Consider the following 20,423-nt stretch of genomic DNA (forward strand, 5'->3'; position numbering starts at 1 on the left):
CGACTGTCAGCTGCTCCCCCAGCTGTTTGTTGTTGGCTGGCTACGGAGGGAGGAATCTACCTGTTACACCACACGCTGGAAACTTGCTGGGAAACAGTCTCACACCCTTGCCAACTTGTGAGAGTCACAAGTGGGGAGGAGCGGGGAGGGAGAAGAGAGAGAGAGAGCAGGGCGCTGAAGGGAGCAGTGAAACCGACAGGGCCGGGAGAGAGTGTTTGGGAAGTTGCAGAGCGGGCGGCAGAGGGGCAAAGTTTTGCGGAATTGAAGGCATGCCCTTCACACACAGGGGCTCCGGCATGTGCACTCCAGGGGGTGGGGAGGGGTGTCTGCCTACACAAGGCAACAGCAACACACACACACACAGCACGTCGGAAAGAGCCCCCCAGCAGCCAAGTGACAAAGTCAAAACAGAATGCAGTGACTGCTCCTGTCCCACAGAACGTAACCTGCAGAACTGAGCCTGCCTGGCCCTGCCAGCCCCTCTCCTGCCAGGCCCTGCCTCGCGCCCCCCAGCCAGGCCACTACCCGCGTGCGGGGGGGGGGGCACTCTGTTTACACAGGGGAAAATAAGTATAGTCCACAGAGGGGAGAAAGTACATTACCTCCGCCTGGGCAGCCATTACATTGGAATACACTGAGGAGGTTTCACTACAACTCCCATGATTCCTCTGGCCTACATCTCCCATGAGTCCCTTGTCCCTCTTTAACCCTTTAATTGCACGGAGTAACAACAATGGTAATTTTCACTCCATGCATCTGAAGCAGGGTTTTTTTTTTTACCCACACACGCTTATGCCCAAATACATCTGTTGGTCTTTAAGGTGCCACCGGACTCCTTGTTGTGTTTTGTTTTTTAACAATAGTGATAATCCCTACCTCTTATCTGATACAGTACTTTTTATCTGCAGCTCTGGAAGCACTTTGTAAATGGGGTGAACACCATTCCTTCCCCCCCATTTTACAGATGTGGAATCTCAGGCACAAAGAGGTGAAGTGACTTCTCACACAGCAGGTCTGTGGCAAAGTTGGGATTAGCTCCAAGGACTCCCAACACCACAATCTGTGCTCTGTTGGCCGGATCACAGGGCCTCTGAGAGTCAAGAATTGTCTTCTTTCCAGCCAGCTGTTATGGGCTCCATGTCTCTGTCCCTTCTCATTCCTGTTAAATGTCATATCATTATTAATTATTATCAGTAGTATTACCATGGTGCCTAGAAACCGTGGTCATGGACCAGGGCCCCTTTATGTTTAGCATGGTACAAACACAACAAGAAGATGGTCTCTGCCACAAAGTTCATAGCTGCAGTGCCTGCAGAGAGAGGATGAGAAAATGCTACTGATGTAATATATAAAACAAGGTGAGCAAAAATGACAGTCATGATAGACATGATCGAATAGTCCCTTCTGGCCTTAAAAAAAAAAAAAAAATCTATCAAGGGACACTCTATAAAAGTCAAAATCAAAAAGTGAAATGAACTAGTTTGACATTTCTTATGCGTTAATAGTTTAATAAGTCTTGAGTATTAGACTTCTTCCCCATGCTGGATTGAAGATTATTTTTATCCCAAGAAAATGGTATTGAGTAAATGCATACCTTTTTTTTCCCATTCCAGAGGACAGAACAGACTCTGAAAGGCCTTTAACTTGCCTTGTTGCTTAATGGAGGCAGCTGAGTTCGCTTACCACAGAGAAGTAAAAGGTATTTTTGTAATACAGGCTTTTTACACAGTGGCATACATCACTGAATGTTAAGTGAAATGCGTTGAAGTAAATTGCCTCACACATTAAGAAAGTGCATATATTTGCTTAGAAAAATAAGATTTTTGATTATGGTTTCCTCACCAAATGACTCATGTGTGACTGAAATATCTGATTGAATTGATATTCAATCAGATATGTAAAGAAGCAGCAGCTTTATACTGAAACTTACACTTAGCAAGTGCCTGGAAAGGTTGAAAGGGGGCTTTCAAATAGCAATTATTAGTTTTTCTTTGTATCACTGGAGCTCATAGAGATCCCAGCTGAGATCATTGCCCCATTGTGCTTTGAACTGTAGGTAGAAATTTAAAAATCCACTTTTTAATGGGTTTTTCATAATTTCTCTTACAGTATCAATAACCAAAAATGTCACTTCCTAAATCAGGTGCCACTCCCATTGAAGTTAAAGGAAGTTTGGTCAGAGTAGGACTGAAAAGTTTTGGCCTTGACTTTGCTAATTACCAAAGGTTTCAGAGTAACCGCCGTGTTAGTCTGTATTCGCAAAAAGAAAAGGAGTACTTGTGGCACCTTAGAGACTAACCAATTTATTAGAGCATAAGCTTTCGTGAGCTACAGCTCACTTGAAGTGAGCTGTAGCTCACGAAAGCTTATGCTCTAATAAATTGGTTAGTCTCTAAGGTGCCACAAGTACTCCTTTTCTTTTTGCTAATTACCAAAGTTATTTGCATTTGTTCTGTATCAATGACATTCAGCTCTGTGTAGAGGGGTAGCACAAGTTCTATATATTACTTAAGTCCTACGTAAGCCCTATTTTGAAGGTTTAAGGGGAGGGAAGTGATGCATAGGTCTTGTGCTGCACAGGAGTGAATTTCATCCTCTGAACTCAACAACTCCTCTAATTTGGTCCGACAACAAAGGCAATACTGATGCTGAATTTGTTACTTCAGAATCATTGTCAGAATAGAGGGTGAATAGAGCTGGTCGAAAAATTACTGTTGAAACTTTTTTGGTGGAAAATGGCACTTGGACGACGTAGACATTTCTGCAGAAAAATATATCAACCCTCTGGTTTTAAAACAGAAAATTTTTAAATTAAAAAAAAATTTTTTTATGAAAACACCTAGCTAGCAAAGGCATAGGGAAAGTTTCCAATGGCCCCAGCATGGGAGTGAGAGCATTTTCAAAGGGGCATTTTTCCTCTGTAGATTTATATGGCATTTGCCTTAAGAACTGCTTTCTCCTATTTTCACAAAGAACCAATGAAGATCCTTTTTACCCTTATGCTACTCTCCAGATTACTTGAGTATCAGTGGCAGAACTCTCAGGTATCACTACATCCATGTTCCTCCTATTTTCATATGTAGCTATTCTTTATATGTAATACAAAATCCCCTCTAGTACTTCATATGGGCTGTTCTCACTTTAACTGAGAGCTAATCTATATTAGAGATACAAGGAGTGTGTGGTAATTAAATCTTTTATTGGACCAACTTGTGCTGCTGAGAGACAAGCTTTTGAGCTTATACAAAGCTCTTCCCCTTATCTATATAGTATTCTAGGGTCTGTTTCTCATGTGTATTATGTTTACAGCATACACACAGAGGAGATGGAGTATTTTATGTTTATATCTTTCTGAAATGTTGCAACGCAACACTATTTCTTAAAATTCAGAACCCTAACACACAAGAACCCCAAAACAGAGAAAGACAAAAGCAGGCTGCTCCCAAAAGCACAGAGCCACAACTCAACCCACCTTGCTCTAGGCTGGCTGGCTGCAAACTGATTACTCAAGGCCTGGGATAGCATGTTTGCCTGCAGTGCCCCTAGCCTGCAAGCATGAGGAAACTCCTGACACACTTAAAGTGATATCTTATAATTTTAACACTGTTTTCAATACACCACAGTACGCTCTTCTGTTTTGCCTCTTGCACGTGCTGTGATCCTTCAGGCGGCACCTATCAGAATATATTCATTTTCAGATATTTTGAACCTAATTCAGCAACGGTCAATGGGAGTTCTGAGACCACTTAACACCAGGCTCTATTTCTTCAACAGTCGATATGTAAGAAAAATTTCTTATGAGGCAACGAAAGTACTTATTTTTAAATAAGTGGAAGAGAGGAAAAATTCAAGGTTGGGGGTGGGGTGTGATGTGCATTGTTATTCCTGATTTTAACAATTTTGGTTTTGATTTCAAACAGCTGAGCACTGTATTATGGAGTCCCAGTTTTCCGATCTTGCAAAAATTTTGCAAAACATCCCCCTCCTGAATCAGGATGAAAAGTCAAAATCTCAAGAATTTTCATTTACTGAAAATTTGGGAAAAAAAGTGCATCAGGTCAGTTGAAATGTTTCATTTTGATCATTTTAAAAACCTTGTTTCAATTTCAACTTTTTTTTTTTTACATTTTTAAAAACCAAAAATATGGCTGCAAAACCAAAAAAAACCCCTGAACTTTTCATTTAGTAAATGACAGAACCAAACCTTTCAAAATTCTTTTCTCCAAAGCTTTTTCAAAATGGGAAATTAGTCAACACCAACCTTTCCTTTCCCACAGATGATTTTGGTTTTAACAAACCAATATTTTCTGGCAAAGCTTCATTGAAAAATTCCTGATCAGTTCTACTTATGTTACTTTTCAGGCAAAGATACCGTGCCAGATACAGAACAAGGCCTCCAACTGTGGAACCCTGCTGCAGCCAAAGTTCTACACATGAATCAACTTCTGGATCATGTCCCTGTAAGGTAACTCAACAGCATACTAGACATCATCACAAAAGACAGATATATAAAAACACAGGATATGAAACAATCTAAGGTTTCTTGCACAGCATCCACACTCATCATCCCTAAATGCTTCTGTTTTATTTGGTGCCTGGATTGTCCACATTTCAAGTTTGAAAACTGACCCCTGAATATATACAATGGGCCTAATCTTGCTCCCACTGAAGTCAGTAGCAACACTGCCACTGACGGCAAATAGAGAATGAGCGGGCCTCAAACCTTAGCACTGTACTATATTTTGCAAAATGAAGATTAAGAGCATTAGGAAGCTACACTATGTACAGTGGTTTATAGTCCACATTCTTGTTTTGGATAATAAATGTATGTATAGAAAGACAGTGTAGCCTAGTAGATGAAATACTGGACTGGGATTCAGGAGAGCTGGGTTCTAATCCTGGGTCTGTCATTAATCCATGGGTGACCTTGGGCAAATCACTACTCCTCGCCGTACCTTGATCCCCCCCCCCCCCCCGCATCTGTAAAATGGGGGTAATGATATTAACCTCCCCGTAAAGCACTTTGAGATCTGTGGGTGTAAACACTGTTATATAAAAGAGCTAGATATTTTATATTACAGTAGTGCTTAAGAACCCAGTTACAGATCAGGGCCCCAGTGCGGTAGGCACTGTACAGACAAGTAAAGAAGACAGTTCCTTCCCAAGAGAGCTCACAATCACATGACAAATTGCAAATACTTCAGGTACAGTTTTAATAGGAATTAATCGAAAACAGAAAATACCAAATGTTACATGTTATTCTGCATTAGTAAAATTCAATTTTCTTTACATACTCCATTTTCAGAAATACAGATATCCTAACCAAAACACAAAGTTAAAAATCAAACTAATTTAACTAAACTGTTTAAAGTTAAAAAACAAAAACAAAAAACCAAACCAAAAAACAAATTCACATGGTTAATCTTATCCCTTTATTATATTGCCTGGCCTCATACAGAATATGAAATAAAACCAAAACAAGAATTATAGAGGGTGCCTCATAGCACCTGTCATAGTTAAGTTTTCAGTATCCTTTGAATGATGCAGACAAGGGCCTTAATTTTCTCTTGTTTACTCAGGTGTAGCTTTGTTGAAGTCAATGGAATTATTCCTGAATCAGATCCATTTTCCTTTGGGTGGTCTTCATCTGCATAGCTGAAGGCATTTTTGCCCTGATTTTAAGTCTATTGAAGTCAGTGGAAAGAATCTTCTTAATTTCAGTGGTCTTTTGAGGAGTCTCTTTGGCTGGAATCCTTCACCCCAAGCCAAGATACCTCAGCTAAAGACAATGAAAAGGCTTATCCCAAAAGTGTTAGCTGTACTGAAAGGGTAAACTCACTCATGTTTAATGGGATGGATGGATTTCTCCAGAGTAACCTGATTGAGAATTTAGTTCTGGTAGCTGAATTCAGGCTCAGACTAAAAAGGTACAGTGAAACTTCTCTTAAAACCACCCCAAAAACACCACTTGCGCCTACTAAAGGTCAACTTTAACTACAGATCAGACTAAATTGTAGTGAGGACCACATAGGAATGCTGTAAAGTGGTTGCTTAGGAAAGGGGGTTACCAAATGGAATCAAGAACTAATTCAGGGTCCATTGCAAAGAGCTACATAAATGCAATGTTATGTTTGAGATTCTACACCAAGGTTAAGAAATTGCAAGCACTGGTTTCCAGAGCATCTGTAATGCAGTTATGTTATGAGTAGGCAACAGATGCAACACACATGGCTTGGAGGAAAAATACAGGTTGAAAATGTGGCAGAGTGTCAGTTCTCATGAAAATCTTTAGTTAATACTTCTTGACTTATGTGTTCAACATCTCAATAAATCCCATTGCAATAATATATAGTTTTGTATTGAAAATACATAATAGAAATAAGCCAATGGAACTAACAACAATTTTAAAATATATTGCATTTAAAATGGATTGTTGCAGGAAGTCAGACTAGATGATCATGATGGTGCCTCCTGGCCTTAAAGTCGAGGAGTCTCACACCTTAAGAGCTAGATTGTCAAAGCTGTGTGCATGCAAGGGTTTGCACATGCCTAAATGCTGCATGTAAATACCAAAAAGCTCACACACCAATCAGCTATTTGCACAAATGGGTAATTGCATCTTCGTCTAGCCGAGCTAGGCATCTACCTGAGTTGCACAGGCACATCTCATATTTGTATGCATAAGCTGGTATACTCAAAGATATGTGCATGCCTAATTTTGACTGGGCCTGCTTTTCAGAGATTCAAACACTTCTGTACATAGATGAAGTATTTTAAATACCAGCTGGAACTGCAAAACAAGCATTTACATTAAGACCTACTGTTATAGCTTTCTAAAGAAAAAACATTTATTTTACAAATAAAGGAAACAATATCTATTGAGATATCACTATCAAAACAAGAAATGAAGCAGGCTCATTCTTCACTCTGTGCTGTGACTTTACAAGAATTAAGAAAGTATTAACACACTCATTAACTTAATTCCTTCTACCACGCATCAACCACCAAAACTTCCTACTGAGGATCAGAAAATGGGTTTGTGTTAATCTTATAACATTAATAGCTTTGTACACAGCAGCAGTGAGAAGTTTACCTTGAAAACATCAGGTATTCTGAGTTATGTAGCTACTGTCAAACTAATAAGACCTGGCTTAATCCCAGATAGAGACATTGGGTGAGTTCTGCTCTCATTTACTCTGCTTCAATGCTACTGGATATGATGGAATTGCAGGAATGTAAGTGAGAGCAGAATTTGGCCCCTTATCTAGAAAAGCCTAGAGGTGATGTTACCCCCTCCCCATGGAAATACATTTTCTATTAGTTTTCCACATCTCAAATATTCCAAAGAATAAATATGTGAGTCTTTCAAATGAATGTCTCTAAAAATCAACTATTGTTAATGGCTTTAAAATCTAAATATTTCACTCATGCTTAGCACTGCAGAGCAGCCTTCAGTAAATGGAATTATCTTCATAGTGGAATTTGCCATGAGAATAAATCCTGGGGCTGGAGATTTTCCCATTGTTGAATGGGCAGAGGTAATTGCACAGGTGCATCAAATGTCTTCTGAATTTGACCCCAACAAATACATAGAGCACAGGGTTAAGGCAGCAGTGGGAAAAGGCAATTTTGCGGCTGATGTAGAAGGCATATGCAATGTTCTTTTGGATCTCACAGTTCAGAAAGATGTAATGAGCTGGCAAAGTTTGCAGGAAACAGAGTATATTATAAGGTGCCCAACTCAGGAAAAAAGCTGCCACAATGGTAAAGATGAGTCTCACAGTTCTGTGCTTCCTGTGAGATCTTGTTCTGAGCAGAATTTGTAGTATCTTGACGTAACAAAATACAATAACAACAAAGGAAAAGAGAAAGAAGACATTTCGCTGATAAATGTCTACCCTTTTCCAATGTAAGTCAGTGTAATCACAGGTCCTGAAATCATCCAGATCAATTTGCACTTGGGTGAATATCATCTCAGGAACCACAACTAACATGCTAGCACCCCAAATGGCCAAGCTCACCTGAATGCCACACTGGCGTGTCTGAGTACTCAAGGCTGACAAGGGGTTCACCACTGCCAAGTACCGGAGAATAGTCATTATGGTCAAAAAAATAATACCACTGTAGTAGCTGATGGAGAAAACGGTATTCACAGCCTTGCAGAGGAAATCACCAAAAATCCATCCATGCAAATGATACACGATCCAGAAGGGCAGCACGCAAGAGAAGACCAGGTCAGAGATGCAAAGGTTCATGATGAAGATGTTTGTTAAAGACGCAAGGTTTTCATACTTCATTAGGATCCATAACACCAAACTATTTCCTAGCAGGCTAAGAACAAAAGCCAGCGAGTACAGAATGGTGGTGAGATGGGCACCAAATGTGTGGAGGTCATCCATTTCACACACATTACTAGAGTTGTTAAAATAACTGAAGTTCCCATACTCTTCATAGTCGTCTGAAGACGAGTTTAAGTAATAGTCAGATTCACCCATTTGGATGTGTAAACCCAAATGGCACTGTCACAGCAACTGGTAGAAACCCCCACAAAGAACCAGACTTTTTATGATATTTTCTGTGACCAGTAGGGTCTTCTCTTATCTAAGCCTTTAAGTTTCTGTGCATGCCACAAATGGAGTAGTGAAATTTCTTCCGTTTTACTGTGGGGGCGTGATTTAAATTTTACATCTTTACCCTGAGGAGCTGGAATATGGTCACAAATGGAATTTTGCATTAATAGAACATTAGGCACAGACTTCAATTTTTGCATTTCTTAATTAGTTTAAATTCAAAAAGTCTCAAAAGCAAGTTAATCAGTTTGCACATTATAGCTGCCAACAACTGAATATTTTACCTGGGATAATTCCAGCTAGAGTTGTGTGCACACTGATGTATCTATATTTAAGGACAGTTATCAAGACTTCAGAACCCATCCAGTTTTTACACTGTTCTGAAAAGATATTTACCCAACATGTGATCCTGTTTCACGATTCAATTCTGCAGAAAACTTATAAAACCAGGCAAACTTCCAATGCCAGTATAGAAATAGATAAAAAATACAAATAGATTAACATTAGTAATGAGAGGATTTTTCAAATTAGTATTCTAAAAGAGAACAAACTGTAGCAACTGCAAACACTTTCGCATAATATTGGGTTGGAAGTGAACACGAAGACAAAGTGGATGCAGAATGAGCATTGTGCAGAAGGAATCATCACTGTAAACGGGAAAGAAGTCGAGGAGGTTGAAAAATATATTTACCTGGGTCAGCAGCTGAGCAGAGACAACTCATTCAAAGGGGAATGCTGTAGGAGGCGAAAGGCAGGGTGGGCAAGTTTCAACAAAATAAAGATGTCTCTAACGGATGATGAACTGCCCATGAAGAAAAGGAAAGCACTGTTTAACTCCACTGTTCTGCCAGCAATGATATACAGAGCAGAAAGCTGGTCAACAACGAAAGCAGAGGAAGAAAAATTTGCTGTCACCCAGAGAGCAATGGAAAGGCAAATGTGTAAGATATCGCTCTGTGATCACATACCGAATGAGGAGATCAGAAGGCGTACATAGGTGAATGATGTAGTGCAGGTGATGTACGACGCAAAGCGGAGCTGGGCGGGTCATGTAGTCTGCAGGCAAGACAATAGGTGGACAACCTGCATCAGTGACTGGATCCCCAGAGACCACAAGCGACCACGGGGCAGACCAAAAACGCGCTGGGCCGATCCCATGACAAAACTCTTTGGCTAGAAATGGAAAGAACGTGCTCACAACAAAACAGAATGGTGTAGCGTCAACTTGTGTTTGTGGAGGGACAGACTAGGACAAGCCAGACAAAGGTGATTCTAAAATATATAAAGGTGTTGATCCAGCTCCCATTGAAGTTAACAGAAATTTAGTCACTGATTTCAATAGGAGCAGAAGCAGACTCATGATGTTTCTTTATTTCCCTCTTCTCTACCTTCCTTTCCTGAACTTTTCATAGAATATCAGGATTGGAAGGGACCTCAGGAGGTCATCTAGTCCAACCCCCTGCTCAAAGCAGGGCCGATCCCCAACTAAATCATCCCAGCCAGGGCTTTGTCAAGCCTGACCTTAAAAACTTCTAAGGAAGGAGATTCCACCACCTCCCTAGGTAACGCATTCCAGTGTTTCACCACCCTCCTAGTGAAAATGTTTTTCCTAATATCCAATCTAAACCTCCCCCACTGCAACTTGAGACCATTACTCCTTGTTCTGTCATCTGCTACCACTGAGAACCATCTTTTCCCCATTGAGTCCTTCCTTGTGTTGTTCCCTTTGACTCACCATCTGCCACTTTTACAATAATGCAAATCTGAAGGAAAAAATCTCCTGGATCATTTATGGGCTTTTCTTATTTACACAAGTAGTTCTATTTGTTGCAGGAGTGCTCTATGGCTGTGTATATGTAAATAGTTACGAGACAAAGTGCTAGTGGATGGTGCTCAAGAACATGGAGCATGTACAACCAGTAAAACTTGTGTACTGCCAATGACTTCCTCTGTGCTGATGTTTAAAAGAAGCTCTTATGACCATTGACTTCAGAAGGCAACCTGTAGGAATTGGCCCAGAGTTTATTGCTTTAAGACCAACTTCTCAAAAGTGGCCTCTGATTTTGTATGCTTCAGTTCTGGTGAACCCAACTTAGGATACCTACGGCCTGATTCTTCCAGAAGTGTTAAATACCCAGAGCTTTAGTTGAGTCAACGGGAACAGCAGGTGACTGGCATTTCTGAATATCAAGTCTATGACTTTTCAAGTGGGGCATCCAAAAATTGAGACATCTGTTATAAATGACCACTTTTATTCCTGCTTGCCTCTGTGAGTGATGCCACCATTTGTTTTTCTGCTACACTGATTTATAGGAAGGGCAAGGTGATTTTTCTTTTTAAATGGTTATGAAACTGGGATCTTTTACTGGTATCATTCAAATGAAATGGAAGTCAATAAATACATGAAAGATGAATGTTTGAAACTTACAACTCCTGATTTTGATTAAGACCTAAAATTAAAGGGCAAAATTCTGCCCCGATGCACACCTCAGACACTGACCTATTTGCTGGTGTTGGGAGGTCACAGTTCTGAGAGGAATTTGTACCAGTAACTCTCAGGGTATGCCCTAAACAATAATACCAGCAGTCATTGGCATATTCCCTGTTGGCAGCATTGGTCTCACCACTCAGGGGGCCCATGGCTCAGTGACCCCCTGTAAGAACCTGCAGGACTAGAAGTGGGAATCCTAGGGGGTGTTAGACCACTGACCCCTCCACATCACCCCAGGAAGGTTATGCTAGAATCCTGCCAGAGGACCTTGTGAAGCTGGGACCAGCAGGAAGTACCACGCAGCAGGACTTGAGTGGCAGCTCCTCACAGCCCACTGATTGGCTGGCACTAGTACTTAGTTGTATGAGCAACAATTCAGTCTGCTTTGCTTCAGACCCTGAGCATGAGAGATCCCAGACTCCAACTTCTGACCCTGCAGCCCTGCCCAAACCTGACTCTTGATTTACCCTCTGGCCTGTCTGAGGCTCGGACTTCCCACTACCTGGCCCTGCCTGCCTGCCGATGCCTGACTCCTGGTTTGCCCTCTGACCTGTCTCAGACTCTGATCTTCTGGTACCCGAATTGGCCCGACTCCCACTCAGACCACTAGGTCTGATTGACCACCCAAGACCTGGTCGTGACACCCACTGGGCTATGGTAGCCACTCACTCAAACTTGATGAGATGGGCCTCTGGACCTAGACAGGGTGGAGCTGGAACTGTTGCTTGAAGTAGCCACCTAGTCCATGGTGATGTGCCCCTGAAATAATAGCTTCTGGAACTGCTCTTGCTGCTGTTGTGCTGTTATCTGGGCCTGCTGAAACTGCTGTTGGCCTGCTTTCTGGGCATACTGCTGACATACTAGCCATTTCAGGAGGGCCTGAAACCCAAATTGACACAAGGTTGGCAATAGCCTCTAGCCGTTCTCCTGCTATGCTGTTTTACAAGCAATAAACTAAAATATACAAACCCAAAAAGTATCAGCTCTCCAGAGTAGCTCCTAAGCTTCCTCAGAACTCCCTACCTTGGATTCTGGTTAGCAGTTCTGGAGGAGCAAACTACTTCACCCTCATTAGGATATCAACAAGGCTTCTCGGCTCCCTCTAAGAGACACCCAAAAACTTGTGCACCCCTGGCATACACAGAAATAGGAATTGGAAAATAAACTAGGTGATGACTGGGATGGGCCTGGGGACTTCAGAGAGAAGACAGACACAATATCATTGTAAAAACATTTAAATAAAGCCTTACAGCAGATCATAAACCTGTGACCAAATAATTCACAAGAAATAGTGCTTGATGAAAACTAACTTGTTTCCTGCTCTATCCTCACAAACATCAAGCAAGCAGCACTGAAAACCCAAGACATCACAAACCAGCTTCTCACTTTCCTTCTGAAAGGCAATCTTTGGTTAGAGGCACAGGTACTTGCTACTTAATAAAATGGTAGTTAGGCACCTAGGCACTTCTGAAAATCCCACAAGGTGCCTATTGCATCCTTAGGTACCTAAATACCTTCAAGGGTCAGATTTTCAGTCCTCCTTGCTTTACATTCAATGCGAGACTCCCAGGATCAAACCCCAAGTCTTCCTTCACTTTGCTCTTTCTTCGTAAGAACACACTACTGTGCCTGGGGTATCAATTAAAATGCATATGGGGCAGGCAAACGCTGGGGGTAATTAACATGCATTTGGCCCTGATGTTTCAGTCACCAGATAAATGCAGCTAACACCACTATTAGCAGTGAAATTACTCAGGATTTTACTTACCCATATAACCAAACCGAATTTGGATCCAAAGGTAGAAATTTCCCTAATTTTTGCCATTAGGGCACGTATGAAGAGAATAAAATACATTGTTCTAGTTAGAATAATTCCTACCATGGTTGCACATTTAGGAATATTGTTTTAATTGTACACAGGTGGTAACATTAGCTTCAGCTGTTAATTAAAAAAAAACTTCTGCTTTTTCCTATATTTGCTGTTCTCAGTGGTTATATTGTTATGCTCTGAACTTCTTTTTTCCTTCAAGATACCTTCTGGTTATGTCACAAATGAGGAAATAGGACTTTCACTAATATATGAAGATGTTTTAAAATAAACCCTGCATTTTCTTCTAGCGGTTTCATTCATAATGTCAAAACTACACGAACTATGTGTTAAAGATGTTGATTAATTTACATGTAAAGATTTGCAGTACAATGCACAATGATATGTAATAATAATGTGGTTGTATAAAAGGCACCATCCACTTACAAGACACAATTATAGGCATTTTTAGATTTTAAACAGCCTTTAGACTGCCTGCTGTGTGGGTTTTTTGTGTTTGTTTGTTTGAAAGCCTTCAGGAGCAAATGAACAGCTGCTGTAAACTCATTTAAGCCAGTGGAGTTACAAGTATATGCAGGGACACGTATTAGTTTGGCAACTCAATCCTAAATAATGATTGTGAAAGTGAACACTTATGTGAGGATACTTGTACTCAGTAGGGCTGGCTGAAATGTTTCTGTCAAAACCCAAACTTTGTTTTTGATTACATTAAAGTTTTCACAGAAAGCGTCTGCTTTCCTTTTAAACTTTTCATTTAGGGAGTCAGAGGGAGGAGACAGGACTTTTCAGTTTTTTTGACCAAAAACCAGAAAGGAGTTTTGGTCAAAAAGTCAAAATTTTCAGCAAAGAACCCACTTTCCACCCATATCTAGTGCTCAGAAAAGAGGCTCAAAATCCCACCCAGTCTAATAGTATTATACATAGGAGAGGCAGTCTACTATTTAAGGCAGAGGGATGAGCATCAGGACTCCTGGGTTCTGTTCTCATCTCTACCAGTGACAGCATGTATGAAACAACTTTTGTGTAAATCACTCTTCTGTGCCTCATGTTCTCCATCTGTAATACCTCAGAGATTCTGGGAGGCTTAGTCTACAATAGCACTTATGTTGGCAACATTTGTGTCACTCAGAGGCGTGAAAAAACCCACCCCTGAGCGACATAAGTTTTGCCAGCATAAGTGCTTGTGTGCATGGTGCTATGTTCGTGGGAGATGCTTTCTTGCCAACATAGCTACCACCACTTGTTGGGCTGGTTTTATTATGGTGATGGGAGAGCTCTCTCCCATTGGCATAACGTGGCTACATGAACCATTGTACAGCTGTGCTGCTGTAAGTTTGAAAGTGTAGACATTCATTTGTAAAGCATTTTTGAGATCCCCTGACATAAAGGTGTTAAGTGCTTTTGTTTTGTGGCTTGTCCTCCTTTCCCCATTCTCTACTTGGCCCCCTCTCTTGCCTGCAGACATATATGCGCTGCTTTATGTTGGAGTTTTGTTTTGTAGTAAAAATAAGTGACCAAATAAGTTATTAGTAATGAAAGGAAAAGTTGCTTGGATGTACACATGAAATAACACAATAGACTTTTTCTTTATCTAGTACAAGAGATGCATACAATGTACAGTCTAGTGGTAGCTGTTTCATACCTTTCATTTGATTGTTTATCTTCATCACCCTGTAACTGCTCTTGCAGTTTGATAAATGTTTTAATCTCTTCTCATCCATGTCACCTGACCATAGACAGATGGTCTAGACTGGAGGCAATATGCCCTGTAAATAATCTACACATAAAACTACACTCATTTAAAAGTGGGTTTTTGGGGTTTTTTTTTCAATTATTTGGTTACACCAGTGCAAGTTCCGATGTAGACAAGGCCTAAGAAAATTCATATTCAGATCTCCACGACTTAGGCCAAGTCTGCACACAGATTTTGTGCCAGTACCGCTATATTGGGTAGGGTGTTATTTTTTTTTTAAACCCGAAAGAATTATACCAGTACAACCCACTGGTGTGAACACAGTTATATTGGTATAAAGATTCCTTACAGATGTATAGCTGCTTATACATCAAGGGGGCGGTGCTTCTTTCACTATACAGGAATAGCTAAAATGGTACAGCTTTTTACTTCAGACAAGCCCTTAGCATCAGCCACTTATTCAGCGGAGAGGGCTGTGCATAGGGGAGACTTCAAATGCAATGCTTAGAATTATTTTCATGAGAGTAATTTTACCTAGCTAAAAGAACTAAGAATAATTCTAATTGTGCACATGCAGTTTTGCATGCCTTAGCCTTCAGGTGCATGCTTAACTAACATCTTCTGGAAAAAAGACAAAAAAACAAAACTCCTCCAGAAATAAAGTTGTGACCTAATTCTCTTCTTAACTACACTACTGTAAATCAGGAGTCACAACCTTGAGGTCAGTGGAGTTATTTGGGTGGTAAAGCTGGTATGAGGTCAACCTGAGTACTTAAATGTGTGCTCCAGTCTTTATTTTGAGATTATGCATTAGAAACTTAGCCTCTAAGCAGAAACATACATATGTATTAGATAGTATTATCTCAGGTTAGGAAGAGAATAAATATAAAACTTCATGTAATTAAATGACACGGAATCTGGTGTCTTTGTGCAAACCAAACCAAGGCACTTTGACCTAGCAATCTACCCTTGTCTCTGGGGTACAGAGACATGGGCCAATGCCAGACACAGGGGAAGGAGCTGTAGAAAGTGTCCAGAAGACCGAGAACAGCCCCAAGGCTGATGCTGCTCCCAGGACCATCCACATTATAAACAGCTCTATGTCATACTGAGACAGGACCCATAACTTCCTGCCAAGAACAATGGGTACTCCCGCTTGAAATGGCAACTGAGGAGGAGATGACTGATAGCAGGGACATGGACTCTGCCAGACTGACTAACAGACCCACAGCCTCTGCCAGACAGATCTACAGACCCTGCCAGACAGACCGAGCTGGACCCACAAAGCCAATTCATCACTAAGGAAGGGGACTCAGATAGGTGTCACTTAGTAGGACTGGCACATTAATGCAGGTCATTTTGTTTGTTTACCCTAGGGCCCCTGAAACATCACCCACTTCTCAAAATGGCAGTCGACTGCTTCCAGGGACTAGCCCCTTTATTTTAAAAAGCATCAAGCGGCAGTACCCCAAAAAGCCAGAAACCAGCTAAGAAGCATTCCTAAATACATAGTTCTGCGAAACAGAAGCTAAACTCTTGCACGGATTCCAGCCCACATTCCCAATACGTTCTTCTACAGCACTTGTGTTGTGAATGATTTCATGCAGCTTTCTGAGACCCAAAAAGCAAGAATGCATTACTTGCAAACTGGGGTTAGAGTCAGGAAAGAAGCAGCCGTATGTGGTAAACTCATGACTCGGCTCGCATCCCTAATGGTCAGATGCAGGAACCCTTGGCTGCTCGTGGAGAAGGCATTAGCACGCACAGCTCTGCACTCTTGTGGTACTGTTTCATAGGCCTTTTCCAGCAAATAGCATTTAATCTTTGCCCAAACGTTTCTAGGCAGAGCTGCCTTGTTTTTCCCACCACAGTAGGGCACCTTCCCATGCCACTTTGTACGAACTGATTGGTGGATCATACCTGTGAAGCATCTGGTAGTGTAGGGCTCTGGTTGACCACCCACCCTCTCCAGCAGCACCCTGCTGTGGCCCTTGAGACACTCATAAAGGGATATATCCTCAAGGATCATGGCTGCCTAGAATTTAGCAATCTCTACTATACCACCCTGAAAGTCACCCCCGCCCTCCACTCCCAACCCCCACCCTTATGGCTAAAGGGGTTAAGCATACAGCATGGTGAATATATGCTGTACCAGGAAACAATGGTCACTGTAAGCCTTTAAAACAAAGAAAGGACCAAGATGGGAAAACAGAATTATAGCAGTTATTCCCTACACAAACACCTAACAATGACTCAGTCTATCCTTGACCTTGGTTGGGGTATCCTGGAGGCACATCCCTTCTACACAGGCTGACTAACTCAGCATGATAAGGAGGAAACTGGCAAGGGAAGACGTGTTTTCTAAACTGGTCCAGACCATTCAGCCCAGAGCCCACAAGACTCAGGAATGGCAGGAATCAGGGCCATCCCTAACAGGGTGCAGGGCCTTGGACAAATCAGCCTGTAAGGGGCCCCTGGGGCAGAAGGGCAATGGATGAGGTCAGCCTGGCACTGGCGTGTTCCAGCGGCGCTAGGATGCTGGCAGCTGGTGCAGTGGCAGGCGAGCAAGAAAAAGAAACAACACGCATTTCCTGCCAGTGAGTGCAGAACTGATCCCCGCTGCTGGTGTCAGCCCCTCCTTCCCCGCGCCGGCCTGGCCCCTCAAACCCCTAACCCCATCCCCTGGGCTGGCCTAGCCCCCCAGGCAACCCTACCCTCACCGTCCTGGGCCAGCCTAGTGTCCCCTGCACAACACATGTGCACTGAAGCATGGGGCCCAGAGCAGTCACCCCAATTAGCCAGACCAAAGGGACAGCTCTGGCAGGGGTGTATGCACGGAGGAGAGAAAGAGTAGAAAATTAGGTTGACTTAACTGTTTTAGACAGAGGTGTGAAAATTCCAACCCTCCCCACCCCCAAGCAGCATACTTAAGCCAACTTAAGTCCCTGTGTAGACAGCGCTAAGTTGACTGAAGAATTCTTCAATCGATCCAGCCTCTCAGGGAGGTGGATTACCTATGCTGATAGGAGAATCCCTCCTGTTGGCAGAGATAGTGTCTACACTGAAGCACTACAGTGCCTGCCTAACTTCGTCCTGCTACCCAGCCAGTAGCATTTCCCCTTGGCCTGTCAGATGATATACAATACATAGCATGCAACCACGGAATATCTCCATCACTGAGATCGAGCTTGTCATCAGAAATCTCCACCCACCCTTCAGTCTTCCAAATGCACGCTCCACAACCATCCTGCATCTGCTCAGGCAATAGTTAAATCTTTCCTCACTTCTGTCCAGGTGCCAGGAATATGGCTTCATTAGCAGAGAAAGCAAAGGGCAGACTGGGTCCCTGGGGAAGGGGGGGGGGAATCACAACCGGCATTGCAACCCTATTTGCAACCCCATTAATGTCAATAGGGCACCTCAGGAAAATGTCCTTACTTTCAACTTACCAAAAAGTCCTGTATTCCTACAGATACAAGCATCATGGAATTTCCCCGGCTGGCCAACAATAGTGTCAGTAAGTTATCCACTGAATACATGCATGGAGAACCAAGAAGAAGTACCCCTTTCTTTTTACATATTCAGAAACAAGGCAGGAGGAATGAACAGCCAGAATCAAGATGTGTCCCCCATTTATCACCCCATCACAATTAGGAGCCCTTGTCACCAAATCCATCTGTTATTTCCTGGACGTTGCCCAGCATGACAAGCCTGTGCAGGAGAATATGCTTATTTGTCTTGCACACCTGCATGATGACCACCGCCCACGTAGATTTACCAACCCCAAATTGTTTGATGTAAATGGGAGTTAGGCACCTAGTGGATTTTTTTTTTTTTTTTTTTTTAAAAAAGGGCCTAGGTCCTTATCTGCATCTTCAGGTGTCTAAATACCTTTGGAAGTGTAACAACTTCTCCATGCCTCAATCCCTGCCCCGCTCCCACCCCCCATGTGTAAAATAAGGTTAACACTTACCTACTTCAGAGACATACCTGCAGACTTTAATATCTGTCAAGTGTTCTGCTTTTTTGTTGTTGTTGGATGGCTATTGAAGTGAAAAACTCAAAGTTTAGAGGCAAACAAAGGTTTAGTCTCCGCTCAGAAGAGCATCTGAAAAGCACATCAATTTAATAAAAACATCATGATTAAAAAAAAAAAGCTATAACTAGTCTGAAGTTCAGTCAGTACCAAGAGACTGAGGTAATATGTTTTATTGGACCAACTTCCGTCATGAGAGAGACAAGCTTTCAAGCTACACAGAGCTCTTCTTGAGATCTAGGAAACATACTCAGAGTTGTCACAGCTAAATACAAGGTGGTGCTGATTGTTTAGCATAAGATGTTAAGACTAAATAGTTGCACCATATGCCTCAATGTGGGTGAAATGAAACAATCATTGCACTCTCAAATGAACTTACATAGAAAAATTATAAGAAACACACCATATGCCTCATGGGTGAGCACTTTTCAAAAAAAATGATCACTCTGTATCTGACTTCTCAGTCCTCGTCCTCAAAGGAAATTTGCACAACATCTTCAAGAGATGAGCCTGGGAAGCTTAAATCCATAACTTTGCTAGACGCTAAAGGTCATGGCCTGAATAAAGATACTGGATTTATGGCGCATTACAACGATCTATCACCCACTAACCCTCCTTTGTCCTATGACTACAGAGTTGTTAACTGCCCACTTAACCTTGAATGGTCTCTTGCAACATGTTAATTCCTTAGACTAAACAATCTGTTCCACCTTGTGTTTAGCTGTGACCCTCTAAGAACCTTTCGCAGACCCAAAGAAGAGCTCTGTATAAGTTAGAAAGCTTGTCTCTCTCACCAACAGAAGTTGGTCCAATTAAAGACATTACCTCACCCTCCTTGTCTGTCTGGGACCAACATATAAATACAATAGAATAATATTCTGGGACCAACATAGCTACAACACTGCAAGTAGTCAGTACAAAGCCTCTTAAAGGAATTGGGTAAAGATAAAAACCACTAGTGAAGATGTGAAAGCATACAGAGGACAATACAGTTTCAAATCTGCAAGCTGTCATCTGCATTGCTGATCTGAAACAGCTCTTTATATGAAAAAGATTTTGTACATAATAGCAGAATCTGAGTGTAGGTAACATTTTCAGAAAAGGCCATCATTCAAGAGCCAGAGTCACACAAGAAGTTAGTTGGACTTCAGCTCCCTCTAATCAACATTTCACAGGTTTAAGAACCTCAGGTGCTCTTGAATCTTACCCTGCCTCTTAAAGCAAAATCTGCTGTTGAATGGGGTTCATTTGTGAACACATCACCCATAGGTCACCAGTTTAATGTAGGAGCTTAGTTGTGTTCCGTTGCTTTGCCAACACTATAGCTTTTTACCCACTTGTGTTGGGCAAGTAACTGATTTTTCAGATCACTGGCAGTGCCAAAAAAAACAAACAAACGTTGTTTCATGTCACCAACATTTTTCAAAATTTCTGGTAAATGATAAAAAATTAAATGTAGGGCATGTCTACAAGGAGACGAACTGCGTGGTAAGCCAGGGTGTGAATGGACAGCACATTTGCCTGTTGCGCAGCAGCTGGCCACGTGGCTAGGCTAGTGCGCTGTTCGTTCACAACCTGGCTTGCCATGCGCTAAGTCTCCAAGTAGACCAGCCCTTCGAATCAAATGAAACATTTGGGGAAAAAGAGCTAGATTCACAAGGCACCATCGGTGTCATTCCCAAAACAAAGCAAAACAGCTTCTACAGGAGAGATTCACAGACACCCCCCAACCAGAATAGCCAATAACCTGGTGGTGAGAGCACTCACCAGGGATGTGGGTGACCTTGGCTCAAGTCCCTGCTCCT

General features: G+C 41.9%; 2 protein-coding genes across 7 annotated transcripts in view; both read right to left on the reverse strand.

The window, feature by feature from the left end:
* The window catches only part of FYCO1 (FYVE and coiled-coil domain autophagy adaptor 1), an 85,707-nt gene extending 85,077 nt beyond the window's left edge, over positions 1 to 630 (reverse strand). For 3 of the 6 annotated variants that reach the window (XM_084619998.1, XM_084620000.1, XM_084619995.1), the window contains exon 1: positions 603 to 630. The gene's annotated coding sequence lies outside the window, so the exon portion shown is untranslated. The remainder of the gene's footprint in view (positions 1 to 602) is intronic. The other 3 variants (XM_084619997.1, XM_084619999.1, XM_084619996.1) reach the window with 3 other exon arrangements.
* A 6,821-nt stretch (positions 631 to 7,451) lies between these two features.
* XCR1 (X-C motif chemokine receptor 1) lies at positions 7,452 to 8,495 on the reverse strand (the record flags this gene model as incomplete). The annotated part of the gene is made up of 1 exon (XM_084621892.1): positions 7,452 to 8,495. One exon carries the CDS (start codon positions 8,493 to 8,495, stop codon positions 7,452 to 7,454), a length of 1,044 nt encoding a protein of 347 aa, XP_084478018.1.
* Positions 8,496 to 20,423: the final 11,928 nt, after the last annotated feature.

The sequence above is a fragment of the Lepidochelys olivacea genome (assembly GCF_965140295.1).
Source record: "Lepidochelys olivacea isolate rLepOli2 genome assembly, chromosome: 2".
Lineage (NCBI taxonomy): Eukaryota > Metazoa > Chordata > Testudines > Cheloniidae > Lepidochelys > Lepidochelys olivacea.